This window comes from Sarcophilus harrisii, chromosome 2 (assembly GCF_902635505.1).
Source record: "Sarcophilus harrisii chromosome 2, mSarHar1.11, whole genome shotgun sequence".
Classification (NCBI taxonomy): domain Eukaryota; kingdom Metazoa; phylum Chordata; class Mammalia; order Dasyuromorphia; family Dasyuridae; genus Sarcophilus; species Sarcophilus harrisii.
Genome location: NC_045427.1, coordinates 375,384,429 through 375,408,092, shown reverse-complemented (window position 1 = coordinate 375,408,092; position 23,664 = coordinate 375,384,429). Strand labels below are relative to the sequence as shown.

Sequence of the window (23,664 nt, the reverse complement as noted above, 5' to 3'; positions counted from 1 at the left end):
ACAAGAAACCCAAATCGCTATCTCTAAGACATTACTTGGTGAATACATTAGAACATAATAAACAATGATACATGAGGTCTGAATGGGAAGGTCATTTCCCTTTTTTTAAAAATTTTGTTTTGTATTCCTTTTCTACTTTTCTTTTTTCTTATTTTTTTATTACAGCTTTTTCCAGTATTTGATCTTAACAACAGCTTATCTGGTAGTTGAGGTAGCTATTATTATCATTTTATGGAATACACAAAAGTCAAGAATGGCTCTGCTCCTTTTCCTCACCTTCCCTTTTTTATGAACTATATGATCCTGGGCAACCCTTGTATTACTTCATCTAGGAAGTGAGGGACTTGGAAGAGATGACTTCTAAGTTCCCCAAGTCCCAAAATTCTGTGAATTGAGAGCAAGCTTTCTTGTTGCAATTGTTTAGTCATTCAGTGCTTCATTTGTATCTTACCCTTCATGTTCCCATTTGGGGTTGTCTTGGCAAAGATACTGGAGTGGTTTGCCATTTCCCTCTCCAGCTCATTTTATATATGAGAACATTGAGTCCAATAAGGTTAAGTGACTTGCTTAAGATCATATAGAAAAAATCTTTATTAAGCAACTATTATGGGCCAGGGACTATGCTAAACACTTAAGTTACAAAGATGAAAGTGAAAAAGGTCCTGAATTCAAGGGATATGAATTCTAATGTGGGAGAAAACCTTTATGTATATAATAAGTATGGTAGAGCCAGAATTCCCAATTCCATTATTTGGGAAGAATCTCAATTATGTTTGCCTCCAGTCCAATGTTAGACTCTTGTAGGATATTTTTAGGTAGATGTGTGCTCATACACATGCTTATATAAGTAGGTGACCTTCCATAGTCCAAATGACAAAGTACTGTGTATGAATTTGGTGCTTAATAATGCGTGTAGAATTATAATGAATGTCAAAAGGCATAGACTTTTGCATAACTATGCTAAGACTTCAGAAGATTTCATTTTGATGTTGCAGAAAAGTTAAAAAAAGATCCACTGGCTTGTGAAAAATGTTACCAGTCCATTAGGCGCTTCTTCTTGCTGCAACTATTTAACTACTAGGCTTATTGCAGATAGTAAATGTGTCATATTATTATACATTATACATAGACTTCCTCTCAAGCTTGGATGCCCACAAAAAGTCAAAGATAACAGTAACAAGTGACAGATTAACAGGCTGCTGTTTGATTTCTTTTAGAAAATAAACCAAAATCAAGAGACAAGATGACAGAGGGGTAAAATCATTATCTGCTAATTCTTTACTAGAAGAGTTTGAATTGATTTGGTGACTCTCCTCATAAAGATAGTAGGCCTTCTGTTTTATGTTGTGGTTCAATCATTATCTTCTGATTGCTTCTGATTCTGTGACCCCATTTGGAGTTTTCTTGACAAAGATGTTTGGGTAGTTTACCATTTCTTTCTCCAGATCATTTTACTAATGAGAAAACTAAAGAAAACAAGATTAGGGGACTTAACCAGGACACAGTTAGTAAGTGTCCAAGGCCAGATTTGAACCCAGGAAGATGAAAATACCTGGCTCTAAGCCCAGGACTCTCTCCACTGTGCCTCCTAGCTGCCTTCTGATTTATAAGATTTCACAAATTTAGGTGCTCTTGAACTTGTGTAGACGCTAAAAATACCCTCTAAAGTAAGCTCAAGTGCCACATTCTATGTGAGGTCTCTCTGGTCCACTCAATTGTTAGTGCTTTAATAATCTTGCATCTATTTTGTATGGAATTTGTATTTACTTATTTTTATACATATTGCCATTACCCTCTAGCTAGTAGAATGTAACCTCGTTAAAGGCAGGGACTGTTTCATTTTTGTCTTTGTCTCAGAATATTTGTATGGTAACAGAATACATAGTAGATGCTTAATAAGTGCTTATTGAATTGAATTGTTGGCTGAACTTTGACCTATTACTTAAAATATAGATATACTGAAAGGCAATAATTCCTCTTTATTTATTTATTCCTCTTCATGCTTTATGTGATAAAAAGGGATTAATTTTATATACAGTGTCCCCAAAGTCTTAATATAGTGGTAAGCTCTAGTAGCCTACAAATGCACTAAGACTTTAGGGACACCCTATAATTTAACTACTTCACAGTGTCTGACTCTCATAGTTTACCAAACTTTTCACTACTTTGCTTCCTGCACCCTCATTTTCAGCATACTTTGTGTTTATGACAAGAATCAAATTACAGCTCTGAGAGGAAATGCCTTCTGTAAACACAGTGGTGTCTGAATAATAGCTATGAAGGACTCCAAAAAATGCTATTCTTTTCACTCTGGAAAAGATAGGGAAGAGCTAGAAAGGTGAGTCATTTTTCTTTGTACTTGAGATCTATAAACTATTTAATCATCATGTAAAGGCTGGGAGTCTATTATCGTCTGGATGCTGTGGATAATCTTGGTGTCTTCAACGTCTGACCAAGCTCTAAGCCCTCCACAGTACCTGCTTCAGCCTCTTTCATAGCTGTTGGAACTTCACATGTTTGGGGTAGACACCCCACCTAACTCAATGATGGGTTTGTGGCCCATCACTTACCTTCAACCTGTACTTAAGCTATCTGCTGAGACAGTTTTATGTAATGTGGCCCCTGTGCACACTACAGCTTCTTGGAGCCACAAATAAAAGGTGGGTCAAAGATGGATGAATAATGAGTAAGATATAAACAGGACAAATGAGAGGTAATACAGGAAAGTCTGTATCATTAAGGGGGATCAATAAAGGCTTCTTATATTATTTTGGTTGGGACTTGGAAGGAAACCAGGAATTCCAAATCAAATTAGGATCAGATAAAGCTCAGAGAATGGAACGATCAGAGGGATTCACATACTAGAGAGGCAATCATATGAAAGCAATGTTTTAGACTTGTTTTGAGGGCAGAACCAGAAGCAATGAATGAAAGTTACAAAGAGACCAAGTTAGGCTTGACATAAAAGAAAACCTTACATTTGCAGGTGTGTCAGAGAAGAACAGAATACCTTAGGAACTCTGGATTCCCCTTCTCTGGAGGTCTTCAATCACAAGCTGGATGACTACTTAGGTGTTTTGCAATGGAAATACTTTTTTGGTTTGGGGCATGTGGAGTGTTCAAGAAGACCTCTCATATGAGTCTTGTGAGACTTTTTCAGGGCTGCTCAACCAACTTTGGTGTCCATCTGACACTCAACTCTCGGTTCCAAGAAGCTGTAGCATGTGCAGTGTCCACACCCCAGTAAAACCATGTCAGCAGTCAGGCTGAATCAGCTTGGGGGTAATTGATGAGCCACAAACACATCATTGAATTGGAGGTGTGTGAAGACATCCTCTGGTAGAATGGGCAAATCAGAGTAATTTGTTCCAACAGTCATGAAAGTGGCTGAATCAGGTCCTGTGGATTGCTTGACCCTTGGTCAGATATTGAAGACACCAAGGACATCCACGACATCCTGATTCATCACCAGTTGTCTTGACTTTTGTCCTGTTACTGGACTTCATTTCCTCTGGAAGAAAGAGTGAGTCTGATGATTCAGTACAATTCTGCCTCATGTAAATCCAATTCATTCATGAGTCAATATATCACCCTATGATGCTATTGGTCCTCTTAGAAAACAAAGAACAAAAAACAACATCAAAACAACTTTTTTTGGGGTTATGGATGAAACTAGATACATTGTTGTGACAGTCTCTTTCAAATCCGAGATTCTATGATTTTGTGAATAAAATAAAGAAGGGGGGGGGGAAGGAAAGAAGGGATGAAAAGATCAGAGAAAATAGAATGAATAAGAGCAATCTTGGTAACATTACTAAGGGACTATGTGATACTGAGTAAGATACTTTTATTTTGCCTCATTTGTCTTCTATGTATAGTAAGAAGAATTTACACTCTAGGTGAGAGTATTGTGGAAATACTGTGTAAAACCATGTTTTGATTTGATTTGATTTTTTAAAGGTAGGCACTAAATCAGAGGTGTTCTTCATAATGAAATAGCTTGATCAGTCAATCAATAAGCATTTACTCAGCACCTACCTTGTCTGGAACTGTGCTAAGTTTGGGGATGCAAAAATAAAAATGAAATATTTCCTATTCTGAGGAAGCTTGCAATCTTTCAGTGCTTAGTCCCTCTTACAGAAGATTGATTTAAAAAAAAATCCTTCCTATACTCTTTGGTTTTAAATTCTTCCTGACTCTGAAGACCTGAAACTGGGATGCGTGTCCTTCCTGTCTTAACCCTTTATTCTTTTTAGTCATTTGAGAGGTTATAAAAGGTTCACTGTTGTGGTTTCCCTTCCCCAGTCACTGAGAGTAGTCCAGACTGCCTCCAAAGCCAAAATGACTTCCTGTACCTTTGCTTGCAGACTCAAAGCCTCAAAGGCCATCTGTGCTATCTGTTCCCTGATGCTGTTACAATTCCTAGTCAAAACAGTGTGAGGGTGGAGGGAGAAAGCCTCAGCCCTGACCTCATTGGCTTTTGTGGCTTTCAACCAGCCCCCTGGTGTTATTTTAGTGCCATTTTGGTGTTTAATTTGAGGATGTGTGTGGATCAGAAGGAGGGACCTTAACATTTTTTCCTTTGGCCAAATGATTAAATTTGAAGCTTAAAAAGGGATGTCTCTTTTGCCAAACCTGTGTCCAATTGGGATCTGTGAGATGCACCAAAAACCCTCCCACATTGAGAACTGTCTGCTCTTAAAGAAGCCCCATCCTCAGTCTTCACTTGCCACCTGGTAACTCTGATAACCATGGGCATCATCTTGGCAATCTTTTGTAGTTACCTTGCCAGAAAAGCTCTACCCCTGAGTCCCTTTGATGCCCTTTAAAAGTATACATGTCATCTTCTTTGCTGCTATGCTAACTATGAGCCTGTTCAATTTCTTTCAGTCTTGAAAGGGCCGGTAAAAGCCAACAACTGAGGCATGGCCGAAGGGGAGATCACAACCTTCACAGCCCTGACCGAAAGATTTAATCTGCCACTGGGGAATTACAAGAAGCCCAAGCTTCTCTACTGTAGCAATGGGGGCCACTTTTTGAGGATTCTTCCTGATGGTAAAGTGGATGGGACAAGGGACAGAAATGATCAACACAGTAAGCACTTCTCTAATTAATCTCTTATAATTATTTTCTTTACCTTCATATTTTCCCCTAACTTTCCACTAGAAAGGCTGAAAGAAAGGTTTGGTTTTCCTTTTCTATGCTTTCCATTCTTTTTCTTTCCTTTCTTCCTTTTCCTTATAAAATTAAGATGTTTGGATTATAGGTTGAGAGGTTAAGCAGTGGTTCTCAATGTCTGGTCCAGAGCATCCCGAGAATCTCTGAAATCCTTTCAGAGAGTCTATAAATTCATAATTTTTATTTTTAATGTGATCAATATCTATAACTATAAACCACATAAACAAAAACTCTTTGGACAGATCCTCAATCATTTTTAATAGGATAAAGATATTGAGAACAAAAGTTTGAGGACCACTGGGTTAAGGGGACCTTAGAAACCATTTAGTCCAACCCCTTCATTTATTGATGATAAAACAAAGGCCTGGAGATGTTATGGCTCATCCAAGATCACACAGCTCCTGTACAAAAGAGTTGAAACCAAATCTTCCAACTCCAAATCCAGTGTATTTTCCTCCTATACCAAGATAATATTAAATGTTTTACTGGAAACCTAATACTGAACCTGCAAAATTACTGAATAATTATTTTCATTTAAGTTAAATGATTTCAAAACAAAGTATTCTAAGAGTTTTTTTTTTTAGTCTTTCTTACTAAATTTCTCTCAGGATTCTTTGTCCTTTCATTCTCATTCACATTTCCCCATGTGATTCTGGTTAGTGAAGATATTATTCTTCATGTAGTTATAAAAGAAATGCTGGAAACAACCTAAAATAATGTCCAATATGTCCAGTAATAGGGAAGTGGTTACATGAACTGTGGCACATCAGTGTAATAGATTGTAATGTAATTATAACCAGTAAGAACACAGAAAAATCTGGAAAGACCTTTATGGAAATAACGTAAAACTTGACATTCTTTTCTTGTAAAGAAGGAGGAGAATCCAGGCTAGAGTGAAATGTCTCCCTAGCTCAATGCTCGACTGTCCCAAGGTTCTGTAACTAATGAGGGATCCAACCTTAGATTCCAGCCCAGATTCTACTACTGTAACATGAGAAGCCAGATGGGACAGGGAAGGTAACTCCTGCGTGCCTAGCCAGGCTTCATTTCAAGGAAGTATGGTTGTCTAGGCTATGCTTACACTGAGTTTGATTTGTGAAATCCCAGTTTATAACCCTAGCCTTACACATAATAAATTACACAGCTTTACTTCTACGCATCATGCAGATGTGGTTGTGGTCACCAAGAGCATTAAAGTACTTCTCCAGACCTGTAGTAACTGGAGAACAGTAAGGATTCCCGCCAATTCCCTGTAATAGTTCAGCTAGGAACTTGCCCCCAACTTCCAACTCTTAGAATTGATAAATGAATGTATGGTTTTAGAAAAAGGATTCCATTCCTCTATCTATCTATCTATCTATGTCTGTTTTCTATCCAACTTTTATCTATATTTATTATCAATATGTCTTCTACTATTAATATCTATCTGTCTGTCATTTATCTATCTTTTTTGTGGTTTAGTTGTTCAGTTATGTCCAATTCTTTGTGACCCTGTGGACCATATTACATCAATACTGTCTATGGGGTTTTCTTGGATGGTATACTGGAGTGATTTGCTATTTCCTTCTCCAAAAGAACTTAAGTGACTTGCCCAGGGTCACATAGCTAGTAAGCTTTGTAGGCCAAATTTGTATTCAGGTCTTCCTGATTTTAACCCCATGTTCTATCCACTGAGCTACCTAGCTGCCTCTATGTATTTCTCTTTATCTGTCCCTGTCTCTTTGTCTCAGTCTCAGTCTCTGTTTCTCTTTCTCTCTGTCTCTCCCCCACAACATGTGTATGTGCATACATGCATGTGTATACATTCCTTCCATTGATTGTATGGTTGATATTAGATACTCATGCTCAGGTGTGATAAATTAACTGATGGTGTCTATTTATGGCTGATGTACTTTTTTAGTGGCACCATGTTTTATGGACTAGAGCTTTGAAGTTTTGTCAGGAAGACTTGGGTTCGAAATACCAGTCCACACACCTCATACTTTGTCTCTGATATATTTTTTCCCAATATGACTGTGTTCAAGTCCCTTAACTTGTTTGAGCCTTGGGAAACTTTCCTGGCAAGACTTACATGCTAATATATAGGCAGAGTACTAATCTTCCTTGGTGCATATACAAGGAACTTTACATATTGATGAAATAAAAGATATTTGCTGTATTGACAAAATTTATAATTATAGAAGAGGCAATTAGGTGTCCCAATATTTAATTCACTTGATCTGAAGTCAGGAAGATTTATCTTCTTGATTTCAAATGTGTCCTCAAACAGTAATTGTGTGATCCTGGGCAAGTCATTTACATCTGTTTGCCTTAGTTTTGTCATTTATAAAATGAGCTGGAGAAGGAAATGGCAAACTACTCTAGTGTCTTTGCCAAGAAAACCCCAAATGGGGTCATGAAGAATTAGACACAAGTGAAATAGATATTAAATAAATATCTAGAAAAGATAGTTATAGAAGCTGGAATTAGAGCTTAGCCCTTTAAAAGATTATTATTTAAATAAACTTGCCAAGGGAAAGGAAGAAATAGGGGAAAATAGAAGTGGGTAGAAAATGGTTAGACAAAAAGTGAGTAAAAGAGTAGCTTTTTGAAGGAATTCAATCTAGCGTCAAAGCTGGGGTGGGTTTACAGGATAGAAGGGTTTACAGTAACCACACTAAATAGGAAGTAATATACTTCAGAAATAATATACTTTCATAGTGCCTATATTCTTATGGCGCTTGATCAGTCATAAAATTCTATACAACTAACTAGGGAGATAAGGGATAGAGTCTGGTTATTAAGATTTTAGTCTGATACATTGCTTCAGCTCATTTCACTTCTTTCCCCAGTGCTAATTTTTTGGATTGGGGTAAGGGCCTAAGTGGGCAACTTTGGAGATTAGTAAATATTTGATTTGGTTCTGAAGATTGTCTTTACCATGGATTTCTTTTTCATATGACCCAAAAGACAAATATATGTGTATATATGTGTTTATACATACATATATTTATAATACATACATACATATATATATATATATATACACATGTATATACTTATACATACACACACACACACATATATATATATAAAATTAAGGTAGTATGGTGCAATATAAGGTACACATCATTTAAGTATTAATGACTCTAAGCCACTTAAGGTTCTCAAGGCCTCAGTTTGCTCATGTGTAAAATGAAAGGGTTGGATTCAATGATCGCTAAAGTCCTTTACAGATGTGTGTGTTATCCTGTAATGCTGTGATCTAGGTTCCAATTCTTCAGCTGCTACTTACTGTACTAAAGTGTCATCTGGATAAACAGGTCTCATTTTTCTTACCTGTAAAATAAGGGGATGAGACTAGATGATGTTCAGGATTGTCATCTTCTCTATAGGTACATGATCCTTATTCTATAAGGGTATTGGGAAGAAACTAATAAATAGGGACTCTGTGCTTCTGGCTTTTTTACATAAAAAAACCTACCTCCTCTTGAATTGGGGAATATCTTAATGGTAGTAGCTAGTTCTCAGGAGAGTTCTCACGTGAGAATAATTTAATTCAATTGAATAAAACATTATCAAGGACCTACTGTATATGAAACCTTATGCTAAGCATTATGGGTAGAAAGACAAAAAAGGGAGGAACCCAAAACAATCCTTGACCATTGAACTGGTAGGAGAGAAAGAAATTGCTTTAATCACATTTTGGGGTACTAAACTATATATGGAACCTTTAAATTGTGAAACTCAAAGCAGTCTGGAATGAATCAAATTTCTTCACAGGTTACATTTCTTTTTATCATAATAAATAATTCTGAAAATCTCCATAGATGGCAGCATGTTAATACTTCTGATCCTCAATTTTGGTTCGAGGTTATCCATGCCTGAATTAAGATATCAGGACTACTCTGCAAAACTGCAAACCTCAGCTTTCCACAAACCAGTCCAAGATAATATTTGTGGTATTTCTTAATTCTAGGGACTTTCTCCTAGGAATGCTGAGGGTCTGTGCACTGGAGGCCTTCCTTTAGGGCTTTTAATATTTTATAGATACTGGTACAGTTCTGGAGATATTCTACCATTATCTTCCAATCTACATCTAGTTTGGTGATGCTATCAAATGAAGGAATTAGACTAGGCCATTTCCAAGACCACCTCCAGTTGTAAATTACCACTGAGCTTTGAAATTGGGAAGCAAAGAGTCTGTGTTCAAATCCCTGTGATCAGGATAGGCTGGAGCCAGCTATGATAAATGCTCACTGAGAGCATTTTATGCCTCAGAAATGGAGAAATCAGTAATTGCTGAAAAATCAGGGCTTGATTTATTGCTTTGTTAATTGTCTAGATTTAAGGGCTAATAATGCCATTAAATGTGTGTGTATGGTGTGTGCAGAAATGCTCTCTTATCTCGACCTCTGAAGCTGATTGTTAAACGTTTAGCAGCAGATACCTGCCTGTATTTACTATATGGGACTTCCTTGGATTTCAATTTTCTTATCTTTCAAAGGAGGTGACTAGATTAGGTTATCTTTAATATCCCGTCCAGTTGTACATCTGTGGTCCTTAATTCTATGATAGGAATTAAATTCAGTAAATGGCTCTGCTATCCCTCTGACAACACTTGGGCATAAATTCTTTTATGTGACACTTTACCATTCATTGCTTGTCCATCAATTTAATTTGTTCCTGAGAGCAGAAGCCAAGCTTTTTTCACTGAACATGGATCTAAGTTGAGGTATGAGGACAGAAATGAGTATGATGTAGGTCAGGGAATCAAGAACCCAAAATCACATTCATTCAACACTTTCTACTCTGAGGCTCAGCTGCTTCTCCCTGTAAGGAAAGTGTACTGTTGTCCTCAATGAGAGAAGAACAAATTAATGTAATCCTTCCCAAATTCAAAGTCCTAGTTTTTTTGCTATTCAGTCATTTCAATTATGTCTGACGCTTCATGACCCCATTTGGGGTTTTCTGAGCAAAAATATTGGAATGATTTGCTTTTTTCCTTCTGCAGCTCATTTTATAAATGAAGACATTGAGGCACACAATATTAAGTGATTTGGTCAGGGTCACACAGTTAATCTTAGACCAAATTTGAACTCGGGAGGATTAGTCTTCTTTTATCCTCTGGGCTACCTAATTGCCTCAGACGTCTAGTTGGGAAAGGGATTAATTTTAGGGAACTTTTAATAGTCAGTGTAAACCAGAAGGGATGGTGTGTTGACCTTGAAAGTAGGAAGACCTAGTTCCAATCCTATCTAATACTTATTACTCTGACTGGGGGAAATTGCTTACCTGATCTAAGCTTCAGTTTGCTCATCTGTAAATTCTTGGCCTTCATGACTTCAAAGTTTCCAGCCCAACTCTAAAATCTATGAATGATCGTGCTGAGTACAGTCCCACAAGAATAGCCATAGCTAATGTTTCTTGGGCATTGGTTTGACCTTGATTAGCAGTCAGCTTATTTATTTGTAATGCTGTCTTGATTCACAAATCCCTTGGACCTGATGGTATTTCATAAGAAGTCAGCAGGGTTAAAAAATAAAATAAAATGACAGGCTTCACAGATCTCAAGCGCCATTTTCTGCATGAAGTCTTTCCTGAGTCTTCCCTTAATATGGTAGTGCCCTACCTCCTAAACTGCTTTGAATGTGAATATTTGCATTTACTTAATATTTATATAAATATTTGCATTTATTCATATTTACTTTATATTTATGCTACTTATATTTACATGTGTATTTTTCTCTACCCCATTTGTGAGTAGATTTTGTTTCATTCTTTACAGATCTGATACATGGCACCCAATAAGTGCTTAATGAATACTTGGTTGATAATTGATATTTTCTTTATTGGTGCAGATAGCAACCCATCCATATATCTCATCCTTCATAGACAATCCATTCAATTCTCTTAAATTCTTTCTCTAAGTATTTTGACATTCCAATTGGATATCTATTATTGCTACTCTAGATTATACACTCATGATCAGGCTGGTGCTGGATATTTCCTATGCCATTTATCAAAGGATTGTACTCATATAGTTAAAGGATCCTCATGGATCATCTGGTCTAAGTTGAGGCCTGAGGATGTTGAGTGACTTTTCAAAGGAAACACAAGTAGTAGGCACCAAAGGTAGAAATGTTGCAGATTTTAAGGGAGCCAGTACTCTTTCCACTGTACAATGCTTCTTAGGTTCAAGAAACATATGCTGCAATCCTGATTACACTTACCATATCTTTTTTTACTATCTTTTGAAGGACCTTCCATTTTATTTATTTGAAATTATTACATTCCATGTTTAACAACAATACAGCTTCACTGGGAGGATATCATTGTTAAAAATAAATGGAGTTTTATATCATGACTCAAGTTGGGATTATAAAGAGTACTCAACAGTTTTCTAAATGTAATCTAGAGTTTTTTCCCTACTCTTGCTTCTTGGACCCTGCTCATCAGTCTAGTTCTTGTCTTCCAGATTTTAATATCTCCCCCCACTATTCAGTTTCCTTTTATATGTTATATTTCCTTCATTTGAATGTAAATTCCTTAACAGTAGGGACAATTTTTCTTTTTCTTTTTTGCTTGTATTTGTATCCTCAGCATTTAGTATGGTGCCTAACATAAAGTAAATGTTTAATAAGTGCTTGTTTCCTTCCTTCCTTCCTCCCTCCCTCCCTTCCTTCCTTCCTTCCTTCCTTCCTTTCTTCCTTCTTTCCTTCCTTCTTCCTTTCTTTTTTCTTTCTTGTTTTGTGAGGCAGTCAGGGTTAAGTGATTTGCCCAAGGTCACCAAACTAGTAAATGTCTTGTGTCTGAGGCCAAATTTGAATTCATGTTTTTCTTCCTCTAGGGCTGGTATTCATTCTATCCATTATGCCACCTAGCTGCTCCTCATCATACAATTTCTTTTTTACTTTTTCATTAAAGTTTTTTTAATTTTCAAAACATATGCATGGATAATTTTTCTACATTAACCTTTGCAAAATCTTGTGTTCCAATTTCCCCTCTTTCCCATCCTCCCTCCCCTGGATGGCAGGTAAAACAATATATGTTAAACATGGTAAAAATATATATATTAAATCCAATATATGCACACATATTTATACAAATATCTTGCTGCTTAAAAAAATCAAATCAAAGAGAAAAAAATTAGAAAGAAAATAAAATACAAAAAGAATGAAAATGCTATGTTGTTATCCACACTGTTCCAACAGTTCTCTCTCGGGGTGTAAATGGCTCTCTTCATCATACTGATGAGGTATGGGAATAGAGGGAGATATCCCCTCTGCTAGGAGACACAGGTCTGATGCAAAAGAATTCGCACACCTGAAATCTATGTGGCAAAAAGGGAATTTTATCATTCACTAAGAAGGAAGTTTTCTTAGTGGGCAGAACTCATTAGGAATTTGGCAGAGATGGATTAACAAAATCTTTTTTTTTCTCTTTTTTTTAAAAATAATTATAATTTTTTATTAACAGAACCCATGCTTGAGTAATTTTTTACAATATTATCCCTTGCACTCACTTCTGTTCTGACTTTTCCCCTCCCTCCCTCCACCCCCTCCCCCAGATGGCAAGCAGTCCTCTACATGTTAAATATGTCACCGTATATTTTAGATACAATATATGGATGTAGAACCAAGCAGTTCTCTTGTTGCACAGGAAGAATTGGATCCAGAAGGTAAAAATAACCCAGGAAGAAAAACAAAAATGCAAACAGTTTACATTCATTTCCCAGTGTTCTTTCTTTGGGTGTAGCTGCTTCTGTCCATCAATTGATCAATTGAAACTGAGTTAGATCTTCTCACAAAATCTTGATTATATGGGATAAGTTTTGGCCTGGGCTGGGAGCTGTCTGGGCTAATCAATAGAGAACCATTAGACAGAGATCTCCAATTGAATAAAATCACTTAAGTGCAAGTTTGTAGGTACAATTTCCAGCCCCCCAAAAGAGCTTAGTTTATGTCAGTGTAGGGTGGATGACCAAGATCTCTGATTGAATGAAACCACTTAACTTGGGAAGTGTTTATTTGGGAAAGGTATGCTTTTGCCAGGGTTTGAGAGTCTCCCCAAAGGGGACCTAGTTTACATTTGGGCCGCCCCAAAAGTTACATCATTTTTTCCCCAAAAGATTTCAGTTTACATCAATAGGATCACTGGAATTGGCCTGGATCATCTCATTGTTAAAACAAACCACTTCATCAGAATTGATCATCATATAATCTTGTTATTGCTTTATACAATGATCTCCTGGTTTTGCTCATTTCACTTAGCATCATTCATGTAAATCTCTCCAGACCTTCTTATAGAACAATAATATTCCATAATATTCATCTACCATAACTTATAGTCATTCTCCAACTGATGGGTATCCACTTATTTTCCAGTTTCTTGCCAAAAAGAGCTGTCACAAACATTTTTTGTACATGTGGGTCCTTTTCCCTCCTTTAAGATCTCTTTGGGATATAAGCCCAATAGAAACACTGCCGGATCAAAAGGTATATCATACAATTTTTTGAGAGCATCCTTTATTCCTCTTCTTCTTGAGTTCTGCCCTGGTTGTAATTTGCAACCTGCTCACACCTATCATTCATATCTCTATTTTTTTTTCAGTTTCCAAAGAATTTTGAATAATCTTGATTAATAAATGGAAGACACCTTGTTGCCAAACAAAACAAAACAAAAGAGTAAAATTGTGTTTTGTTCTACCAAATCAAAGGTTTTTCATAGTGATAAAACAATAGGCACAGGGAAAGTCAGGAACTATATAAGCAAAACTATAAAACACTTTCCACACAAATAAAGTCAGATCTAAGCGATTGGAAAAATATCAAGTGCTCATGGTTAGGTTGAGTGAATATAATAAAGATGACAATACTCCCTAAACTAATCTATTTATTTAATGTTATACCAATCAAACTCCCAAGAAACTATTTTACTGATCTAGAAAAAATAACAATAAAATTCATCTGAAAAAACAATAGGCATAATGAGATCTTGTACTTTTATCTCCTTTGGATAGTTGTGAAATGGTAAAGAAAGAGTCTTCTGCTGAATATTCCTTGCAAAACTTTCCTTCTTCCCCACTAGTATCCCCATTGAACATGCCTTAACTCCATATATAAATGACTCATAAAAATTTCATATAGGTGGAAGAGTAGACATATAGGTCAGTAGTTACTGATGTTACATTGGCCACCTTTTCCAACAACAATAAATCCCTAGATATTTTCTTAATGTCTTTGGTATCTTCTTCTCCTTTCATATATACCTCATATATCATTCCCTTAATGCCTTCACAATTATATTGTTCCCAATATGGATTACTTCTGTTGCTTTTCCTGTCTTTGTTCTTAATATCATTTGTACCTTATTGGTATATCTGGAATTGTACCTTTGGTGTGATTTTGCTTATGTCGCTATCTTGCAAAAGTTTCCTCAAATTAGTTTTAACTGCTCTCCATCTTTAAGGGACAATTGTAGTCATTCATTATTTTTCTTTATATAATTTTACAAATCAGTCCAGCGTAGTCTTTGGCAGCCATCTCTTTCCATTTGGCAAAGAAGTCAAATGTTTACTGAATAAGGTAAGAGGCTCTTTTGGTCTCCTTGTTGTGGCAGTTAATTTCTATTTATTAAACTTTTTTTCCCCTGAGGCATTTGGGTTAAGTGACTTGCCCAGAGTCACACAGCTAGGAAGTGTTGTTAAGTGTCTGAAATCACATTTGAACTCAGGTCCTCCTGACTTCAAGGGCTGGTGCTCTATCCACTGCACCATCTGGCTGCCCCTCTTTATTAAACTTTTAAACAAAATAATTATAGTTGGTGTCAATGGCATTTCTCTTGTTCATTGTCAATTTTGGATTTTCAATAATTGTTTAAATAATTGAGTTGAGTAATTTCAATTATACATTCTATCTTTTTTCATTAATATTCTTTTTAAATATTTATTCAATCTTAGCTCTGAAAAGTTGGTAGTCTGTTCATAATTAGCTGATTCATGGATACCTCCCACATCAGTAATAGGTCTTTTCCTATTTATTAATTATTGTATTTTATACTTCATATAGATGTTTCACCATATTCATAGGTCTATCAAAGCTCTTTTTTTTTGAAGACCTCATTCATGATACAAAAACACCTTTCTTCATGTTTCTTTTATAGAAAGAAAATCAAGATTTATATAATTCAGTTTCTCCAAAAATATGTCTACATGATGCTTATTGAAAAATGGCTTTTACATTTGAGTACCAACAGTCAAATTAAAATTTGTTTCTGGTCTAAAAACTTCCTCCTTTCCCTCTCTCCCTTCTACTCTGCCAGCATCATAGTAGAAATGGAACAAAACCCCACAACATGGAAGGACATTTTAAAATTTTCTTTGTTTCATAAATTAACAATTCCCCCCCCCCCAAAATCAACCATAACTGGCTTACTAGTGATGTACCTCTCCATAATTCATTAGGTGGGACTTTGGAAAACAGATTGGGGAGAGGGAAGAAGAAAAAGAAAAAAAATACACGATTACCTTTATTTTATATTTAAAAGGAATAGCAAGTTGTACATAAAAAATATTTGCAGTTTCATTTTCAATCATCTTTTTATGCTCTGTTATGAAAATGCTTGTTTTATTCCATAAATTAAAACTAAAATAAATAATAAAAAAGATAATCTATTAATGGAGTTATACTTGAAGTTATTGCAGCATGATAGAACCTGCCATTTAATTGACATCACCTCTGAGAATTACTTCCATACCACGATGAAACATTGGCATAGGACTTTTTGAAGGACTACATAAATATTTTAAAAATGCAAAGTGATTTCTAAGTAAGTGGTGTTGACAACTAGGGGAATTATGAAAGGAGTCTTCAAGGAAATGGTGCTTGGGCAGTTCCTTGAAACAAGTAGGAGTTCCAAAAGGTAAAGATAAAGAAGCAGGGCATTCTGGTCATAGAGGATACCATCACAAAGTCAGAAGTGTAAGATATGGAATGTTATGCACAAGGAACAAGGAGTGGATCAGTTTTTCTGGAGCATAGACTACATGGAGAGGAAAAAATTATAAGCTAGGAAAGATAACCTGGAGCCAGATTGTAAAGGGCTTTAAGTACCAGAGAGGAATTTGGATTTTGTTTAAGACATTATAGGGAGACACTGAAATTTCTTGAACTGTGAATGGACATAATCATGCCTACATTTTAGAAATATCAAGTAGGCAATTGTTTGTGGGACAGATTAGAGAGGGAAAAGACTGGATGCAGGGAAACCTATTAGGAATCTATTATGATAGTCCAGATGAGAGATAATGAAGGACTGAAATGGAGTTGTTGTTGCAGGAAGAGAGAAAAGAGGTTGGAGACCAGAGGCTGAACTCAAAAACTTCCTTACTTTAGGCCCAGAACTTAATCCATTCTATCACTTAGTTAACTTTATATTTCCTTCCTTTCTGCTTTCTGTGACTTCTGAAACATCTATAATGACAGCTAACTAATCCAACCTATTCATTAATTTGGTTTACTAAAGACACTAGTCACTCCTGCTTTCCACAAGAAGATGTTATAACATTAATGAAACAACTGACAATTTGATTTCTTGGTCAAACACTAGAAAACCTCCTATTAATAGAACTATGTATAATGAGAACTTTCTCAAATAGGTAAGATATGTTCACTTATCTTATGGGGATAGGTAGTCTTCTGTATCATCCCATGCCTCCAGCCCCAATCAATTGAATTTGTTCTATGCACAATGATACTGTTCAGTGAGGAAAGGTGGGCCTTGGAAGAGAAGTACCACAGTTATGAGACTTTGAGGATTCAAGTGGTGGTGACCTAGAGTAAAATTTGGGGAAAGGCAAAGAGATTTTGTGTTCCATTCTTTTTCCCTGGACTTTCCTAACTGGTAAGGAAAACTGATTTATTTCTTAAGAGGAATCCCTTAGTCAGCAATCATAATTAAAACTCACAAAATTAACTTGAAACCAACAGATATAGAAGAAAGGTCTGAAGTAACATTCTGCTTCAATGGATCTCCCAATCATAGGGTTAGCACTGGAAAGGATCTTAGAGTATACTCTAGTCCAACTTCCTAATTTTATACTTGGGAAAACTGAGGGCAGGTGCTATTTTAACCAAGGTCTTCTAACTCAAAAAGTACTGTTCCATTGCTCTACACTGTAGCTAAGTTTCATGGAGAACAGTATAGATTTTTTTTCCTGACTAAAACTGCTGCATATCCTTGTGTACAATAAATCTATTCCTGAAAAGTTACAAATTGATCAAATATTTCAAAAAAGAGTAATATTTTTAATAGACTAGATACCTTTTCGGGTATCTAGGCCATTTAACATGTGGCAATATAGTACTTTGGAGAGAGTGCTGGATTTGGAGTCAAAAGATTTAGGCATATTCTTGGCTCTACTGTGTGACTCTGAGCATCACTTCCCCACCACAGCCTGGATCTCAATTCCCTTATCTGCAAAAAGAGGGGATTGAATTAACCAGTTTATGAGATCCTTCTTTTTCTAAATTTATTCTCCTACAAGATAAATTCAAACACAATAAGGAAGTATCTCTTCTTCATCTAATGAGTTCATGTCTGTCCTATAAGTCTTTTTTTAGAATCTTGTGTTGAATCCTTTTATGAAATATGGAATTAACCCATCCATATTTCCTTGTTTTGCTTTTCTGGAGAGAACTAGACCCAGAATCTCATCTGTTTTGGAACCATCTAGTGTGCCCTCTATTCATGTAGATTAGATAATTTATCTAATCGCATCTGTTTCAGAATCTTCTAGTGTACTCTCTACTTATGTAGATAGATGATTTTATCTGTAACCTATAATTTTAGAATTGCCTAAAATGAGGTGACACATGGGTCACACAGCTTGTAGGGTTTCAACTCAGGTTTTCCTGATTCTAAGGCCAGTTTTTTCTTTACTCCTCCATTCTTCCCCTTTTTTTGATTTATTTAAGTGTGCTGTGGTTTAAAACTTTTACATAGCTTATATAAAAGATACTTTAACCCCTATATCAATTGGGTATTAAAAAAAAGTGAAACAATTTTTTCATGTAACAATCAAAGATGGGGAGGATATCCAATAACTGAAGGGAGAGCCCCAATTTCAGACAGGCTAGAACTCCTTGCACAGAACAAAGGCCTAAAAGGTTCTAACTTCAACCACTTATTTTGCCAAAGGAGATATTATGTCAGTTAATTGATTATGTAGAGTTGGTAGGCCTTTTTACCCAAATACTTTTCAGTTATACATCTAAAATACACCAAACTTTTCCAAGCAGCATTGTTCAGCTCTTGAAGAAGGGAACAGACAGTTTTACATAATCTAAGAACAGTCTTTAAGGAAAAAAAATGTAAAAATATATACACATATACAATATACATATATATGTATGCAAGCATACATATATGTATATACATATATATATGAAATCAAACCACTGGAACCTTCTCCAAAAACTTTCCACCCCACTCCTCCTTCCTTTTCCTTCATGGAGCCCGATTTGTGGCCACATTTTAATTATAAATACCATTGACACAAAACAACCTCACAGTGGACTCAATGAAGATGACTTCACTCCGGGTAAACATGGCAAAGGACGGGAAGTCTCAGACCCAGAATAAACTGGGCACGTAATTTTGTTCAGCCCCTGTTCAGGGAGTGAAGGTGGAAAAGCAAACTCCGAGGTAGCAGAGGCTCTGCGGAAGCAGGCGCCTTCTCATCACATTTCCCCCCGCCCTGCTCAGTGCACCAATTCTAACCTTATTAAAAAATATTCCTGGTGCTGAACAGGAAGATGCTAGGATGGCTTGGTGCTCTGAAACAGAATGGCATACATCCGAAGTTCCTTAATTCATTCTTTAGGGCCCAGGGCCAGTTCAGGAGGCTCAGCTCTTTAGTAGTTTTTCTCTTAGAAACCAAGGTCTTCTAGGGTCTTTCAGCACTTGATGAAATTCAGCTGAGTCCCTGTGGTCCTAGAGTTATAAGATCCTACAAAGGAATGGAACAGAACCAGCATTTATTAAGCACCTACTATGTGCCATGTTTTGTGTTAGGTGAGTTACAAATAATATATCATTTGATCCATGCAACAATCCTGTGAGGTAGATGTTATTATTATTATTATTCCCATTTTATAGTTAAGAAACTGAGGCAGACAGAGGTAAGTGATGTACCTAGAATCATACAGTGAGTAAGTAGGATATTTACTCAGGTCTGCTTAATTGAGTCCAATGTTCTATCCATTATGCTACCTAATAGACTCTAATTGAATCTTGTATCGTTGGGATCATAAACTCAAAAATATAGAGATGGAGTGGGATTTTGAAGTCATTTACCCCAAGACACATACATACACACACACGCACACATATAGCACACACAAACACATATATTTATAAATGTGCGTGTTATAAATATATAGGTGTGTGTGTGTGTGTGTGTGTGTGTATGTGTGTGTGTGAAACAAATATAGAACATATTTAATTCATTTCAACAAACACTTATTAAGTGCTTGCTATGCTAAATATTGGGGATACAAAGAGAGGTAAAAGACAGTTACGCAGGATAAATAGGAAATAAGAAAGGGAAACACTGGAATTAAGAGATATTAAGAAAATCTTCCTGTGGAAAGTATGATTTTAGTTGAGACTTAAATGAAGCCAGGGAAGGCAGTAGTCAGCACAATGGAAGGAGAACCTTTTAGGCATGTGAGACAGAGAAAATGCCTGGACCCAAGTGAGGGAATGGATACAAACATACATGTCCATATATATACCCACACATATATATCTTGAAATGTCTGATTTCTCTAAGTATTTTTAAATATTTGAGCTCTTTCTCAAGCCAACACTATGATTCCATGTGGGGATATAGTCAAATCTGTCCTCTTTCCATATTTATTTCTAGGCCAATCTAAAGATCTGATCTACATAAGTCTGGGCAATAGCTCAGTTTAAATCTCCCTGTGATTTAATGATGAAAAAGGAGCCAATTCATAGCAGCTATAAAGGCGACTTTTCTCCTCTGTCTGGATTTTAAACTCTTCGCAGTCTGGCTCCAGTCTACCTTTCCATGCTGACTATACATTACTACTTATCCCACACACTGAATTCTGGCCAATTAGCTTACTTGGTGTTCCCCTTATGGGATATTCCATCTTCTGTGTTTGTGTCTTTGTAGCCTGTCCCTGTGTAAAAGGGATATCCCACTGGATTCAACCCCAACTAATGTGATTATCAATATTCTATACCCTGAAACTTTTCTTAGAACACTTCTTTGATTGAGTTATAAAATCAATCAATTCATCAAAGGAATGAACTATAGTTATCCCTCCCACATTTTGACTTTCCCCATTACAGTTTCAATATGTTGTGGATAAGCATAAGAAATCCTATTTAGAGGATTTTGAGGGGAGTGTTGTGGAAGCCATAGGTGCCATGAGAAGACCAGCAAACAACACAAAAAAGTTTAGAAACTCAGAAATGCATAAAATAGATATATAGGATTTTATAATATTCTATCTTTTAATATTATAATAATTCAGACTTATTCTCTGGCATGAAAGGAAGGCCAAAAAGTTTTATGAGTATTTTCCAGATTGTGGGGGTGCCATCCCCCTAATCCCTACAATGTGGAAGGGATAACTGCAAATACTAATTGAATGGAAGCAGATGAAACCAAATAGGAAATGTCTTGTGGTTAGGTAAAGAAAGCCAGTCATCCCCTATGGGGCTTGCTTAAAATACAAAGCTATTTGTGAATCTGGCATTCTAATACTAGGCAACCTCATGGTAAAACAACTCTAGTTAAGTCACTGAGAAGGGACTGTATGGATGGAGAGAAGGAAGTGTCTGTCTCCTTCTTCTTCCCCTTGCCAGAAATTTGGATTTCTCATTGTCATCCTATAGCAGTGTCCCCAGAACAGCACTGGATGGTGTAGAGTCTGTATCAGGGGCCAGGTACAAACAAGAAACAAGGGAGATTATCAGTTTTCAGGATTGTACAAGGACACCAATATTTAAAGCTCATCAAAAACTTCTCACATTTCAGGGAAATTTTGGGAGGGATCCACAAAGGAATAAAATGACTTCCTTCCACCTAAGACATATGAAATATCCCATTATTCTCTAAGCTAGAGCCCACTTTCCGCTAGATTTTGTATATACTTGTTGGAGAGTGTGCCTCTGGTTTGAAGAAGATATTTTGTATCATTTTAAAAAGCTGATTAAGTTCGACTGATTTAAATATTAAAAGGGGAATATACTGAGTAGAGGCTTTTGAGCAACCACATTGGAAACCACCCCTAACCCTTAATAGCAACCCTTAGAACTTTGAAGGGAAAAGTAGTTAACAAATCCAGAGGGATTTAACTTGCTGAGTGCTGCACCTGGAATGCTTCCTTCCTTATCTCTACCTCCTAGAAGAAGAAATCTTTTTATTTCCCAGGTGTTAGTGTTAGACAATTCTTTTCAAATTCCCTCCATCAAAAATGACCTAGTATTAATTTTATATTTATATACACATAATAAATACTTATAAATATATATATATATGTTTTTATGTATATATTGCCGTATTTATTACTCTGAATATATATATATATATATATTCCGCCCACCCCCAACAGAATGTAAGTTCTTTGAAGGCAGAGACTGTTTTTAGCTTTGTTTTCTGGAGTCCCAGCAGAGAGTCTGACACTAGTAGTGATGAGGTTTGGGGTTTCGGTCAAGGAACCAAATGAAGAGGTTTGGAGTTGTGTCTCCAAATGATGAGGTTTGGTGCAGGGCAGGAATGGTGGGAACCCCTTTGGTCAGCACAGAGCTCCTTTGTAAAGGAATTTATGAACCCAAAAAGCTAGACTGGCAAAAAGAAGTTTATTATTGGCATTGGGAAGTCAGCCTTTGCTATGCATGAATAGAAAGACTGAATTCCTTGGTGTCAAGGTCCCGACAGAGGGATATAAAGTTTCTAGCAGAGAAATCCCGACAGAGAGATAGAAAGTCTTGTAAGGGAAATAGGTAAGAAAGATAAAGAGGGGGTAAAGCTGAAAGAGAATGTCATTTCAATGGGCAGAGGGTTGCAGCTATGCCAAGGGAAGAGAGAGGCTTCTTGGCATGGCATGTTAGGTCCTCGGCAAGGAGTGAGTCCCAAGTTGCCTCTTTTTATAATTGAAACCTTGGCTAGAAGCTGGGGGCAGCTCTTGATGGACTGGGAGCAGTTTGAGCTGGAATCAAAATAGAAAATCTTGGAACTGAATGAGTGTCTCCGGGCTAATTTCCAACTCAATAGAGTTAGGAGTGGTCCTGGATTCAACCAGTCCCACCCAAATAACAGAATGAAACCACTTTATCTTGATTCCCTGGGGTGGGTCTCTCAGGGGAGAGCTTAGTGTTTCCCCCAAAGTCAGAGAGAGAGAGAAAGAGAAAGTTTTGGGGCTCCCCTCATCAGTAGGTGCTTCATAAATGTTTGTTAAATTGAACTGAATTGAACAAATTGAATTTAGGCAGGATGTCTTGTCTAGTAGGTGGTGGCAAATACCATTCATTCTCTTTAATTTTATAAGATTACCAAAAGTTGTAGGAAGAAACGTATATTAATTTCCTTGACAGCTTTTGGGAAGTGTGTTACTCAATCTCTGACAGACTAGATAACCAACTTCTCCCTCTTCAAAGAACAGAGTGAACTCAAGTGAGTTGTCTTGCTTAGCAAAAAATCATTGACTTCCCTGACTAGAGTATTTTGAAGTTTTGCAAATCAGTCTTTAAACCCTGATTGCTATTGGATGCTTCTCTTGATCCACTTCATCTATAAGACTTCCATTAGCCTAAAGAAAAAGTGATTCCTTCTACCTACCCTCCAAATCTTGATCCTCAGGTTGATGTCTCACTTTTTCCAGTTAGAAATACAGAGAGGAGGCAAAATATCATGGGATGTAGCTATTGATTTTCTCCTTCCCTGTATTCTAGAACCTAACTAAATGCAAGTCTTGTTGTAGGAACTGATTTTATAAGTTAGAAGAGGTCACAGAGGTAGGATGGAACCCCCAGCCCACCTCCCCATTTTATAGATGAGAAAAAAGCCATTAAAGTGATTAAGCCCTAGACTACACAGGGAATAAGTGGCAGGGGTGGGATTTGAACTCAGGTTATCAGACCTAAGTCAGTTTTTCAGAATATACTGTGCCTCCAAATTGTATTTTTAAGTCAAAGAATTGGGGAAAATTTCCCTCCCTTCCTAGGCCCTCTGGCCTCCTTCCACATCACACTCCCTTTTCATTCCTGACCACTATTTCTTACCAGAAGCTGCAGAAGGATGTAAGCTTGGAAACCTGGACTCCAGTCATGCTAAAAGGAAGGAAACATGGTTAGCTAACATGAACAGCACAGACTGGGTGTCACTCACTGTTGCCAACCAGGCCTGCTGAAGGATATATGTTTGGAAACTTTTGCCAGAAAGGAACCCAGTGAAAATGAGCTATTAAACTT

At 36.6% G+C, this 23,664-nt stretch overlaps 1 protein-coding gene across 4 annotated transcripts in view; it reads left to right on the top strand.

The window, feature by feature from the left end:
* Window positions 1–23,664, top strand: part of FGF1 (fibroblast growth factor 1) — a 138,114-nt gene that overhangs the window by 87,820 nt on the left and 26,630 nt on the right. For all 4 annotated transcript variants that reach the window (XM_012551522.3, XM_003756690.4, XM_031953467.1 and 1 more), the window contains exon 3: window positions 4,891–5,094. In XM_012551522.3, coding sequence (XP_012406976.1) covers window positions 4,926–5,094 — 169 coding nt within the window. In that variant the 5' untranslated portion in view covers window positions 4,891–4,925. The remainder of the gene's footprint in view (window positions 1–4,890; window positions 5,095–23,664) is intronic.